Source organism: Topomyia yanbarensis, chromosome 2 (genome assembly GCF_030247195.1).
Source record: "Topomyia yanbarensis strain Yona2022 chromosome 2, ASM3024719v1, whole genome shotgun sequence".
In the NCBI taxonomy this organism is placed as follows: domain Eukaryota; kingdom Metazoa; phylum Arthropoda; class Insecta; order Diptera; family Culicidae; genus Topomyia; species Topomyia yanbarensis.
Window position 1 is genome coordinate 436604551 of NC_080671.1, and position 14787 is coordinate 436619337.

At 42.3% G+C, this 14787-nt stretch overlaps 2 protein-coding genes across 2 annotated transcripts; one reads left to right on the top strand and one right to left on the bottom strand.

Moving 5' to 3' along the window:
* Window positions 1–221: 221 nt before the first annotated feature.
* On the top strand, window positions 222–1357 carry LOC131685545 (GPN-loop GTPase 3). Its single transcript, XM_058969351.1, has 2 exons — window positions 222–396; window positions 465–1357. Exons 1-2 carry the CDS (start codon window positions 352–354, stop codon window positions 1323–1325), a joined length of 906 nt encoding a protein of 301 aa, XP_058825334.1. The 5' UTR covers window positions 222–351; the 3' UTR covers window positions 1326–1357.
* Window positions 1358–1451: 94 nt separating this feature from the next.
* On the bottom strand, window positions 1452–3151 carry LOC131685544 (polymerase delta-interacting protein 2). The gene is made up of 3 exons (XM_058969350.1): window positions 2896–3151; window positions 2056–2689; window positions 1452–1999 (listed from the first exon to the last, which is right to left on the bottom strand). Exons 1-3 carry the CDS (start codon window positions 2994–2996, stop codon window positions 1580–1582), a joined length of 1155 nt encoding a protein of 384 aa, XP_058825333.1. The 5' UTR covers window positions 2997–3151; the 3' UTR covers window positions 1452–1579.
* Between the last annotated feature and the right edge of the window lie 11636 nt (window positions 3152–14787).

The window sequence follows — 14787 nt, forward strand, 5'->3', positions numbered from 1 at the left end:
GATATTGTCGGACGTCGCACCCCTCGGAGTAACGTCAGAATAAGTAAACAAGAAATAATCAGCTGATCAGAAACGTCTCATGGATTGCCTAATTACAACTCTATCAGCGTAGTCACTTTATTGGTCGTTTTCGAAAAAACGCGTTTTTTTAAAGCTAAACAGATTTTTTTTACCGTGTTTCTTTCTAAACATTTAGATTCTTTCCCCTCAAATTCAATTGACAGTCAACAGATGGCTTTTTGTATCGGGTATCGGCCAAAATAATAATAACAAAACATACATTCAAAAGAATGTTAACGTGTTTTAATAAAATATTATAAAGTGAAACGGTGAAATTGAATATATTCCAGAATGCGCTACGGACAGCTAGTTATGGGCCCCGCTGGAAGCGGAAAGGTAACACCGTTTCATAATGTTTTCAAGCACGGCGATGAACCGTTTCTCTCCATATACTTCGTCACTAGTCGACATACTGCGCCACAATGCAACGGCATGGTTACGACGACAAACGACTGATCAAGGTGGTCAATCTGGATCCGGCCGCGGAAGCGTTCGAGTATCAACCATTCATCGACATTCGAGATTTGATCCAGCTGGATGACGCAATGGAGGACGAAGAGCTGCATTACGGGCCGAACGGTGGGTTAGTTTTCTGCATTGAATATCTGTTGGAGAATTCTGACTGGTTGAGGAATCAATTGTGTGGATTCGAACCGGACGATGAGGATGGAGAGGAAGGTGGTGGCAGTGGAGCTGATGGAGTGGAGGAACCGGATGATGATTATATTTTGTTTGATATGCCCGGACAGATTGAGTTGTACACACATTTACAGGCGGGAAAACAATTAGCTAAATTATTGGAATCTTGGAATTTTCGGTTGTGCTCAATTTTTCTGGTAGATTCACAATTCATGATTGATGGGGCGAAATTTTTGTCGGGTACGATGGCCGCCCTCAGTGTGATGGTGAACATGGAGTTGCCTCATGTAAACATTCTTAGCAAAATGGATTTGCTGAGTAAGACTAGTAAGGGGCAGTTGGATAAGTACCTGGAACCAGATCCTCAAGCTCTGCTGGGTGAAATCACGAACGAGTCATCGTGGGGTAGGAAATACAGGAAACTGTCTGAAACCATCGGTCTGCTAATAGAGGACTTCAGCTTGGTTCGCTTCACACCGTTGAACATTAACGACGAGGAAAACATTGCCGATTTGCTACTGATGATTGATAATGTGATTCAGTTTGGAGAAGATGCGGATGTTAAAACTCGTGATTTTGATCCACCTGAGCCTGACGATCTGGGAGAAGATGACTTCCAAAGCTAGACAATAAAGATTAGTCAGATGTGGACAATGTACGCATTATTGTTTATTTTACTATGAACTTCTCATAGTTATGTTTTGTCGGTAATAAGGTACTTAGTTATTTCGGAACATTCAATATTTACAATGTTTTCGCATGTTGTCGATTTGACAGTTCATGAAATTTTATGGTAAACACGCTTTTTTTTGGATGTTACATACCCTCTCACAGAGGTCGTTCAATAAATATCCCTCACATATATCTTACTCCGAAGACGTCAAACACGATCTCCTGCTGAGCTAGTACTCCCTCCTTCGCTTGAATTCGAACCACCGGATGGGGTTTTTGTCGATGTAGAGTCGGTGCTGTTTAGATTCGTGGTAGAGTCGTCGTTAGAATTGCCGCTATCATCGGGTTTACTCTCAAGTGAAAAGGGCGGAATGCGACAATCGAACATGTGTCCATCTTCACGTTCCATGCGGAAAGTACCCCACATGTGACCGCTAGGTGCTTGCAGACTGACGTGTGAACTGTACTGAAACGCTGGCAAACGTGGACTTAAAACTGGTTCTTGACCAACTACACCGCGGCCTCGTACAGTTTCCAAAGTGCCTGACAGGGAGAAAATTCTCCAATGGCGTTCACGCAACTGCACGCTTAGTTCTCCTAGATTTTCTAAGCGGATACTGTAACGCCACTAAAATTAGAGGGGTTTAAATATATACATTTAAGAATGTCCTACTTCTGGCTTACCCAATAAACGGAAGCTGCTGGCGTCTCACGACAACCCATATAAAATGGAATCACCGTCACTCGAATTCCTTCGGTAGTTTCTTTGTGTACATCGGACAGCTCGAGCCATGGATGATTTTTTCTCTGCCACGCACGCAATGTATCCTGTGCACTGAAGGGCGGATCCTTATCTGGTTGGTGCGCCAAAAATTTGTCAAATAATTCATGTTGCAGCGGATGCTGATCTCCCGAGCTGTATGGTAAAATGTCCTCATGAGCCACGTAATCCAGCCCTGGAATCGCGTATAAGCTTCTGCTAGACTCCTGATTGCCCAAGAACGTGACGGCTTCAGTTTGCGCTCGAATGTACGGGCAATCACGTTGATCTATCAGAACCTGGTAGAACGTATGGGTCTTTTTCTGTACTTCTTTGTTAGCGTTCGGAGGAACGGCTGAATCGTTTCCGGAAGCAGCTGCCGTAATGGCTTCATTCTGTCCACCTTTGTTTTGAGTTGGTAAGTCTCGATCGTAAACCCTGGCCAACCATGGGAACAGTATTACTCCGCGATAGCCAAACACGCGGTGTAGGAATAGCTGGCCAGTTTCGTACTTTCCCTGCGCTTTAGGAAGTTCCAACTTCCCCACCTCTGCTAGGCTAAAGTGAAAGAAAACAAAACGCAAATAATTATATAATCTACTGCGAGCAAGTTATACTTTTTAACAAGTCCATATTAGACAAACCCGATAACATAACTGGTATTATGGGATTGGCCAGATTCTAATAAAACATACGATATGAACGTTTATACGCCGAAACGAACCCTCTACCTCCATAACACAGCATAATACACACTAACTCACCGAGTGTTCTGCTGATCGGATACGGAGAAATACCGAACGGATAGCTGGAAACAAATCGGACGAAAATGTCGCACTATTCTTTGAGTCACGTAGAATCCCATTGTAGCAAGTAATGCCCTTTTCAAATGTCCGATGTTGTTTCAAAAAATGAAGTTTACACTTTTTTCCAATTCGCTGTTTATTACACCGACCCAACCATCAGATCTTATTCACCTGCAGCTTCCTTCAAAAATTTGTCAAATTCTATCAAAAGTTGCACAAATGCGCCTGTCACTTGGAATGTGCAACCATGGAATCATTCCTCGTTAATATCAAAGGATATGCAATTCGTCAATTTATTTCGAAGCAATTTCGAACCTCAGCACACAACGCCAAATATTCACATTGAGAAGCCCAAAATATTGTTTTAAAATTGTTCAGCACAAGTCCAATACATAATGAACGTCTGTTGAAAATTTTATAAATTATTAGCCAATTTTTTAATGATAATTTGGTCAGTGTTAAGTCAGGCCGGACTAAGTTGCAAAACATCAAAAAATGAGATAATGATAGTTTTGGGTACAGAATTTTTTTCAGCTACATTCGACTTATACCAGATTTGGGCGGCAAACTTTAGATTGTCTAGTTCACCGAGCCCTGGGACTTCCTTATGCCATTCAGCACCACGACTCGGCTCCCTTGTGCCAGTTAGCACCGCAACTCCCTTCTCGTACAATTCAGCCCCATTTACTCGTTGAGCTCCCGACTTGTTCGCGAACTACTCGGTCTAGCCCCCGACGGTGGACTTAGCCTACTCCGACAGAGAATTTCCCGGCGAGAGAAGTTCTCCCGAAACCGAGCCAACCAGCCAGGTGTCGAGGTCAGTTTGGCGACTCCGGTGGGGCAGGGCGTCCGGTTCGCTGGTGCCCTGACGACCCGCGACTGGTAGTGTCTAGTTGCGGTCTACTCAGTCTAGTCCCCAGCGATGAATCTAGTTTACGCCGACGAAGAGTTCCCCGGCGGAGTAAGTTCTCCCGATACTGATTCTTATTTGGTTTTAGCACCACAATTTCTTGAGCCCTTTGACTTCCTCTCGTCCATTTCGCTCTACTTTCCCGATGAGCCATTCAGCTCCCGTCCTCACTTGTTCGCGAACTACTCGGTCTAGTCCCCAACAATGGATCTAGCCTGTTCTCCTGAAACCGAGCGGTAGATTTCTCCTGAGACCGATGTTCGTTTCTGTGAGCCATTTAGCTCTCCGCGTCGTCCCGATCTACTCGATCTAGTCCCCGGAGGTGGATCTAGCCTACTCAACGGGCCATCCAGTACGTGCTGAGGTCTATCCGGCGATTCCGGATGGAGCATAACTTCCGGTTCACCAGCGCCCCAACGACCCACTGCTAGCTGTGCGACGCGGTCTACTCGGTCTAATCCCCGGCGGTGGATCTAGCCTATCACGAGCTATCCGGTAGGGTGTCGAGATCGGTTCGGCGATTCCGGCGAAGCTTGACGTCCGGTTAGCAGGCGCCCCGACGACACAAACTCGGTGCTAAGTCACGTACTACTCAACTGGTCCCCGGCGGTGGACCTAGTCTACACAGTCGGAGAGTTCCCTGGCGGCGGAATTTATCTCGAAACCCGATTTGTGGCTTCTTGTTGGTCCCTTCGCCACTTCCTCTGCAGCTCGGAGAGTATGCTCGTAACCACTTTGTTGACAGCGTTCCAGGTATGTTCGTCATGGCACATCTCTCCGACGATATTGTCTACTGTCATACCAGGTACGAGTTGTGTATGTGCGTGTATGTATGTATGTGACTAACAATCTCACCGATTTTTCTCAGAGATGGCTGGACTGATTTGCACAAACTTAGTTTTAAATGAAAGGTACAACCTTTCCATAGGTTGCTATTGAATTTTTTGTTAATCTGACTTCCAGTTCCGGAGTTACGGGTTGAAGAGTACGACCACGCAGCAAATTCCCATATAAACTGGTAACATTATGATGTCCAAATGACCAAATTACTTGGATTTGCGTGTCTAGATCATCAATGACCCATCGAAATTGATTTGACCACATTGGCCATCTATGACGGTTCTTGATGCCCCAGGTGAACTTGCTAAGTCCCAAGTTAATGTCATATCCATTTCCATCGAATTCTTTACGGATTTCTACAAACTTGGTCTCAAAGGTACAGCGTTCCCATTGGCTGCTATTGAATTTCTAATAGGGATCTTTAATTTGGAAAAATTGTGCCAGTTTTTCATATGTATTGGTAGCGGGTGTCCTTACGAGTACACTCATATCATTCTTAAACCTTAATTATTCTTTTATGATTTTTAAATTTAAAAAAACCAAATTAAACTCAACCAGCAAACTGACAGTTGCCCTACTAAATGACGCATCTGCAAATATCTCGTTCGCCTCATTGTTAACCGGGACAGCACCCCACACAGCATGATTAGAGTTACTATATTAAGAGTTAGGCGGACACAAAAGCCGGAAAACTGGCAGCTCTTATTTCAGGAAGAAAACACTGGCATCCCATGTCAATGTTCAAGCTCTAGCTTAATAATTTCATTGTCGTCGTGAGTAAGAACTTTACATGCACGAAAAAAAAACCAATTCGAAGGTCTGATGCTATGATTTTATACTTGTGCAAATATCTCTTCTTGCTACAGAAAAAATGGTTCTTTTCGTTTCTCTATACTCGATAACACAAGATAAGAGTAAAATAGTTACTACCATAATCACAATACCTTTTCCATATACATCCAAAGAGAACATGTTGTGTGACGTCATGCTCGATTGGCTCCGGTATTTGACATGTTCAATTGGCTCCGCTCAGTGTCTCCGCCTAACTATGAATATAGTAACTATAAGCATGATCTGGTACTTTGTCAATCCGCTAGCAACCTGCCATCTCAAGTTTCATCTGCAAACTATGGTAGATCTGATAAGGCAACCTATAGGGTCGTGCAAGTCGCATGGGTTTGGATGTGTTATTGTCCTAAAAGAAAACAAACTAAAAAATGTTTTTTTCAATAGTTTCGGGCCAAAAAATTGAAAAAGGACTGAGATATTAACTCACGGTACTAATCTGCATCAGAATATGCCTTAACCCGCACACCCCTAAAGATCCCTATTGATCCAACTTTCGGTTCCGGAATTACAGGGTGTTGAGTACGAACACGTAGCAAAATCCGATTTCAACGTATACAACGATGAATGAATAAAGGTGAAATTTGTTTTCCAAAAGATATTTTTTTTTCTAAAATGTGACCACAACTGCTTGGATTTGTAGTTCTAGGTCACTAACAGTCATTCAAAGTCTCTGTGACCCCATTAGCTATTAACAGTGTAGCCCATACAACCGGCCACCCCTCGTATTTAACCATGCACTAATACAATCATGATAGATTATTATTCCGACCTTTTTTCATTGTACCCTTTACATTAAATAAAGACTTGTTCTTTAAACTTCCACTTGATAGTTTGTGTTTCCGTTAGCGGTTTGAGAGTCCTCGGAATTCTTTTGTCGTGTCGTGTGTTCTTCCTCGTGCTGCTTTTCAGGTTATGAGCCCAAGCATGGACGAGAAAACGAAAATCGCTGTTTTCAATGGAAATGGTTTCCATAATTGGAAATTCCGTATGGAGACGGTGCTTGACATGCATGATCTTCTCGATTGTCTCCAGCGCGAAGTAGAAGAAATTCCAGAATGCCGGTTGTTGCCGGAAGATGAGGTGGCAGAACGAACCGAAAAACAAAGAAATTAGGACGAACGGAAAGTACGGGAGAAAAAGTGCAAATCTTTGATTGTGCAAGCGATCGATGATAGCCAATTGGAATTAATCAAGGATTGCCAAACACCCAAGCGGATCTGGGACACACTGAAAAATGTTTTTGAACGTCGTGGTGTCGCCGGTCAATTGTATCTCCGGAAACAACTCCTCACATTGAAATATGTGGAGGGAGCTTGTAAACTCTGAACATTTGCTACGATTTGATAAGCTAATACGCGAGTTGAAAGGTAGTGGTGCTACGGTCGAGGAATCAGACGCAGTTTGCCACTTATTATTAACGCTCCCAGCGTCGTTTGATTCTGTGGTGACGGTAATCGAAACACTACCAGATGGTGTTACAATGGATTTCGTAAAGAAACGTCTGATGGACGTCGACTTGAAGCGGCGTAGTACAGAAGTGTCAGAAGAGGTTAGTGGTGGGGAGAATGTGGCAATGATGATTAAAGGCGCACGGTATAAGTGGAAGTGCTTTCAGTGCGGAAAAATCGGTCACAAGAAAGCCGAGTGTCGCGAAAATACAAAGGGAAAGGCGAACCCACAAAACAAGCCGAAAGCCAAAAATGATACGAGCTGTCAGAAAGCGAACGTCGGGACCGAAGACGATGATAATCCTGAAATTGCTTTCATGATGGATGAAGCAAATATAGAGCGCGTAGGTTGGTACCTCGATTCGGGGGCAACGGATCATATGCTATGTGATTCGAGTTATTTTTCTACAATGCGACAGCTAGAGCGACCGATTGAGATTATTGTTGCAAACGGGCAAAAGGTTTTGGCGGAGCACTGCAGCAATGTAGTGATGTATTCGGTCGTCGGTGAAACTGTTAAAAAGTGTGAAGCTAAGGATGTGATTTATCTACCGGGATTAAGTTGTAATCTATTTTCCGTGAAACGAATTGCTAAATCGGGACTCAAAGTGTGCTTTGATGGTGATAAAGCAGAGATCTTAAACGGTTGTGTCGTGGTTGCCGTTGGCCGACTTCAAGGCAAACTGTACGAGTTGGATATTTTCTGTAAGCGTAATGAAATGGGTGCGGCCATGGTATCCGGAAAAGTACCGCGCAATGCTGTATTGTGGCGCCAGAGATTCGGACACATCGGTTGTGACAGTTTACGCGAACTTGTAAAACACGAAATGGTTAATGGTCTATCTTTAAAAGATTTTGATACGGAAACTGTAGTGTGTGAATCGTGTTTGGCCGGAAAGATTGTTAAGTTACCATTCACTTCAGTTGATGAGAGGCGCTCGTTGCGGCCACTGGAACTAATACACAGCGATGTGTGTGGACCGATAACACCGCGAACGTGGGACGGTAAGAGGTTTTTAGTTTCATTTATTGATGACTTCTCACATTTCACGGTAATCTACTTACTAACCTCCAAAGCCGAAGTTATTGATCGGTTTCGGGAATATGAGGCGCTTGTGACAGCTAATTTCGGTACCAGAATTGCAAGACTCCGTACGGACAATGGCGGTGAATACGTTAACGATGAAATGCGCACATTTTGCCGTATAAATGAGATTGCCATGGAACTGACGGTGCCGTACACGCCGCAGCAAAACGGTGTTTCAGAGCGAATGAACCGTACTCTAATGGAACGAGCTCGAGCGCTGTTAGCGGAGAGTGGCTTCGGAAAGGAGATGTGGGGTGAAGCCGTATATACCGCTACATATTTAACAAATCGTTGTCCTACATCATCCGTTCAACAACGTAAAACCCCCTATGAGATGTGGAACAACCGCAAACCGGATGTTAAAAAGCTGAAGGTATTCGGAAGTACCGCGTATTTACACGTTCCCAAGGATCTGCGTTCCAAGTTGGATCCGAAGTGCCGGAAGTTGTACTTTGTAGGATACACAGTGAACGGTTTTCGACTGTGGGATAACGAAAAGAAGAAGATTGTGGTAGAAAGAGACGTTGTGTTCGATGAGTCGTTATTATTCAAAAAGAAACCAGAAGAAGAAAAACAGGTGCCGAAGATTGTCGAGCTTGTTTGCGATACGAAGAACAGCTATCCAAGTGTGGTGGCTCTCGAAGAGCAAACTGAAGACATTTCAAGCGAAGAAAAGCAGAATGAAGAGGAGCAGCAACTGGAAGTGCGAAGAAGCAGTCGACCTAAACGACCGCCCATTTGGTTTGATTGTTACGAATTAGGAGAAACTGCGATGTGTACTGAAAGCTTCGTTGACGATCTTCCGACCACTGTTGATGGTCTGAAGGAACGTGTCGATTGGCCTAAGTGGCAAGTGGCCATTGCAGACGAGATGGACTCACTAAACAAGAACGAAACGTGGATTATAACATCGTTACCACCCGATAAAAATTTGATTGATAGTAAATGGATTTTTAAAATTAAACGAAACGATATTGATGATACAGACAGATTCAAAGCTAGGTTAGTTGCCAGAGGTTTCTCCCAGCGAAAAGGGTTCGATTATGATAGCACATATGCTCCAGTGGCTAAACTAACAACCTTACGAGTGTTATTGGCAATTGCGAACCAAGAAGGAATGCATCTCCATCAACTTGATGTCAAGACCGCTTTTCTTAATGGTTCACTGGAACAAGAAATTTATATGCGCTTACCGAAGGAGTTCACCGCCGGGAATCAGGTTGCGAAATTGCAAAAATCCATTTACGGACTAAAACAAGCGTCACGTGCCTGGAATTCTAGATTTCATGCCTTTATTGTTAATCTGGGATTTAGACAAAGTGAAGTTGACAACTGTCTGTACACTGCGAAGATTTCCGAACAGCAAGTTTACCTAATTATCTATGTCGATGACATATTGATCGCTTGCCATTCTTTGGATGTCATTAAAAAGCTGAAGAATGAACTGCAACAAGAGTTCGATATGACAGATTTGAATGCAGTTAGTACCTTCTTAGGACTGACGATTGAACGGCGTCAGGTTGAAGGAGTGCTTGCTATCAGTCAGAAGAAGTATTTGCAAAGTCTTCTGGATCGTTTCGGAATGGCCGACTGTAAGCCCAAGCAAATACCTTTGGCAGCAGGAATTAAATTAGAAAAGTGTAACGATCCATCGAAATTTACTACAAAACCGTATCGTGAATTAATTGGGTGTTTGACTTACGTTACTGTAACTTCGAGACCAGATTTATGCGCAGCGGTAAATTTTTTTAGTGCTTTTCAAAGCTGTGCGAGTGATGAACATTGGAACCACGCCAAACGTATTTTGCGGTATATCCAAGGCACTTTAGATCTAAAGTTAGTCTACAGACGAATTGACAACAGCAAATTGATTGAAGGGTATGCGGATTCAGATTGGGCTAGTGATATATCTAACCGTAAATCTACATCAGGGTATATCTTTCAACTTCATCAGGCTACAGATCATGGGCAACGCAAAAACAGAAATCAGTGGCACTATCCTCTGCCGAGGCAGAGTATGTTTCGTTGAGTACAGCGGTGAAGGAGGCGATCTGGTTAAGAATGCTACTAAAAGATTTCAACAAAGATGTCAGCGAATCTACTGTAATCCGTGAAGATAATCAAGCATGCATTAGCATTGCGGAGGAGGACAAACCAACGAAGCGACTAAAGCACGTCGACGTACGTTTTCATTTTATTCGTGATGAGATTCAGAGAGGAACCGTTCGCTTGGAATATGTCGCTTCTGAACACCAAAAGGCCGATATCATGACCAAGGGTCTTCCAAAGGTTCAGTTCGAGAATTTACGAAGCCTACTCGGGATGTCGGCTTGAGGGGGAGTATTAACAGTGTAGCCCATACAACCGGCCACCCCTCGTATTTAACCATGCACTAATACAATCATGATAGATTATTATTCCGACCTTTTTCATTGTACCCTTTACATTAAATAAACACACACTTGTTCTTTAAACTTCCACTTGATAGTTTGTGTTTCCGTTAGCGGTTTGAGAGTCCTCGGAATTCTTTTGTCGTGTCGTGTGTTCTTCCTCGTGCTGCTTTTCATTAGCCACCATTAACGGTCCCGGAAGCCCCGGCAGATGTATCCAAATTCAGGATGACAGTTATATCGATTTCTCAGTGATGACTAGACCGATTTGACTAAGCTTAGCCTCAAATGAACGGCGTTGCGTCCCCAAAAACTGCTATTCAATTTTATTTTGATCGGAGTTCCGGTTGCGGAGTTACGGGTTGTGGAGTGTGGTCACAGAGAAAACTCCTATTCAAACCGATACCGCCATAAACGCCATAAAAAGGATTTTTTTTTGCTAAAATAGGAGCCAAACATCTTGCATTTACAGTTCTAGATTCGTGATGGCCGATCGACATCTTGTTGGCCACTAGTGTTACCACCTCTAACAAGGCTTTGACCGGAAGATTTTCAATGACCTGGTAGTAGACTTCAAGGAACATATGAGTATTCACTGGAATCAAACAGAAATGTGAATCAAAGTGTTTGCCTGACATTTATCGCTTTTTATTACCCAATGAGTTATAAGTGATAAGTATGTCCTCATTCATTCCTTCTGAAACTAGTCGGTATATCAATTAAGAACTGGTTGATTGGATTATTACCAAAATAAACTTACATTTGCAAAGTATAATGCGCACGGCGAATCAGAGCAGTTCACATTACGCTGTAAATTTTTAACAATTGTAACGGTTTTGTAGGTTTAGTTTGGTATAGAATTTCACTTCCTCTGCTAATCGCAAAAAATACAAAAGCACCATCGACTCTCGCTGTGGAGGATAGGCCGTACGAGCATTGCCATCCAACACAGCTAACAGAAAGAGCAGAGAAGCAGGATATTAGCACTGCTTGGGAATCACACTCCGAAGCGAAGAATCCAATTTTTCGCTACATTCGCTAGGGAGGTACCTGCAAAGGAGCAAAGCTCACCTCCGTAGCCAGCATCTAAGGACCGCTGAAGAAACAGCAAACGTTAACACGAGAATAAATCGTTAGATGTTGACATGGCCGGCTAAATTAGACCAACCGCCATCCTATCAAACAGCAGCTGCTCATAATCATCAGCAACAGTGAGGTGATTTGGTGAAATTGAAGGAATTTAGCTTTTTTAAACCAAATTTAACTTTTTTAAACGGGTCCGCTCTAGCGTTAAGAGCTATTCGCTCGACTAACCCTTTGTTTCAAGGCGGCCAAGATGTCAAGAATTATTTCTCAATTCGTTTGAAAAACAAATCAATTTGTCCATCATTTTGTGTTTATGTATGTGTGCGTATGTTTGAGTCAAATAATATCACTCAATATTGTCAGAGATAGCTAAACCGATTTGAACAAACTTAGTTTCAAATGAACGATAAAGCGCTCCCAAAAGCTGCTATTGAATTTTTAGTAAGTAAGTAAGCTTATGTGATGGAACTAAAACTTACGCATTATCTAAGTTATGGAACTGATGCGGTGCAAAGTTGCAGAGAATGAGCCGTCGGAAGCGGCAGCCCCTCGCACGGAAGCCTATTATTGATTCTTCTACACTGTTTACTCGAACATAGGAATTGATTCCTTCTTTCAAACATGAGCAGTTCTTTGAATCTGTATGCCAAATAACTCATGTGCGCACACTTATAATATACTTTCTTATAATCTGTATTAAAATCGAAATGAATGCGCAATTTGACAAAGGGTTTGGTGGATTTTTAGTGCATTTATCCTTGCCAATACAAAATGTTGTATACGCTGTGAACGTAAACGTACGATACGCCCGATTGCTTGGTTTATTCAAAGATGAGGTACTAAATACTTTCGAAAGTATTTTCATAACTTATGTAAAATGATACTTATGTTATACGACTATTATGTAAAATGGCTAACTACAATATCATGGCTCATGTCTAACGATATTATGTCAAATGGCTTTATGTCAAACAGGGTAGCCCTGTTAAAAAGTTGTGACAATTTTTAAAGTTTTATATTGGTATTAATTATTCTTCATATGAATAAATTTTATAAGTTTCCCTTTTTTAAACATGAGCTGTTCCATTTTTTTAAATATTTGTCTTGATCTATAGATCATATATCTACACGAAAAGAAAATTTCATACTTATATCTGATAAACAAAGCTACCACAAATTCGGATAATACTTCAGCACACTTTAAAGTCCATGTAAAGTTCTTAGAGAACTTTCAAGCAACTTAAACTTTAAGGGATCTTGAAAGCTGCTTAAGCCGCTATTAGAACATAAAACGTATTGCAAAATTACTTAAAACGAGAAGCTTATGCAGCTCCCTTATACGAACTTTTGGTTGCTTGCATTCATAGACAGACCAGTCGAACTAACAAGTCTATGAGTTAGAATCCAGCAATAAACAAGTAGGAAATGTAATCTGTTTGAAGAAATAATTAGAATTAATGTTAAAATAAAACTTGTTTTTTTTCGAATTGTAAATAACAACAACCTCAAAAGCGCTCCCACGTCTCCCGGCCTCGGGCCCCTGCCCCTGGTTACGTTAAGATTGTTGAAGTGGGGCGATGCACTATCTAATCCATTGTTCAGCATAGCAGTGCGAGACGAGGATCTGATGCAAGATGGAGAGAAAGGTGGGAACATTGGACACTTTTGAGAAGATTAGTTTTATACTTGCAAAATTAAGCATGGTGGCCGGGGCCCTTGAAGTAAGCATAAACATCCGAGCGAGCATCCTAATTCTTTGGCGCATGATGAAAAGTGAGAAAAGGCAGAGCTTCACCTCTGATCTACCGATTAGAACACTTAGGGACATTTTTACCTCGAAAAAACCGATTAAATTAACTATGACCGAACCGAAACAAAACTTATGGGAGCAGAAAGGCCCACTACGTCATTTTTTTTTATTTCGTTTATAGAGGTTTTAACCTTGAGGTCATTCGCCTCTTCGGGTTAGAAAAATCTCTTATGAAAAATTTCTAACCCTATGTGCGGGGTCGGGACTCGAACCCAGGTGCGCTGCGTACAAGACAATCGATTTACCAACTACGCTACGCCCACCCTCTACTACGTCATTTGTTTGTGCTTTTCTTCTTCATATCCTCTTGTTTTTTCGGCTTCATCAAAGAAAAATGACAACCGCACTCACACACAGAAAAAAATGTGCACACCTGTATCCGTCTTGGATCTGATGTGCAAAGAAACGGAACCATCATCACGACATTGGAATTGGCGTTGGTCGCAGAGCAGTGTAAGAGGTATACTGCCCATAAACGCATAAGAGTCCCATGTGGATTTTTGTCGAAAATGAGTTATCCATTGGATTGTATTCTGTATCACCTTCACCACTGAATCACACTGCACAAATAAGATTACCGGGTTTGTTAAGAAAATATCAAAAAAATACCAAAACATGGTTGTCCCATCCATTTGGCTCAATGGATGGGACAATCTTGAACAGCGTTTTTCTCGGCTTGCTGTTTTTCAACATGGGACTCTTATGCTGTTATGGGCAGTATATGAGTCTTTTGAAATTGAGGCTGCGAGAGTCGGTCTTACAAAACAAAGTACATGATAGCTATAGTAGAGAGCAAGGTAATCCAAAAGGTGTTGATTCCGATCTGAAAGTCGATAAAGTATGGTACGAGGTTATCGACGGTTAGGAACACTGGTGATATAGGATAACAATGCTAACCGCGAGGTAGAAAGGCGTGTTCGATTGCGAATTGGGCTTATTATTATCCGCGTAATCAAATAAAGTTCGTAACCTACAGACGCGCACAAAACTTGCTCTATACAAATCGCTGATACTCCCTCTTGTGTACATCCATGAGGCGTGCGCATTGAAGGGAGCAGACTATCGGGCTCTGTATGTTTGATAAAACAATTCTGCGTGCAATGCTCGACGGCACAGCAGAAAATGAAGAATGAGATAGACGCATGAATTGTACCAAGTATACCAACATCCCGACACCGAAAGGCTGTTAAAACACGGCAGACTACTGCGGTCGGGGCACGTAACGCGAATGCCGGAAGACAGACAAGCTAGAGGAGAACTTGGAAGAGGTCGTACTTGAAATCCAGATGGAAGAAATGTGAAAAACACCCAATCAACTTCGTAAATACATAATATATTTCGTTCCAAATAAAATAACCTGGTTCTGTTAAAATCCGCCGTTTGGCTGATAAATATCGTTCGGTTCTTTAAGACAGAGAAACATACACATG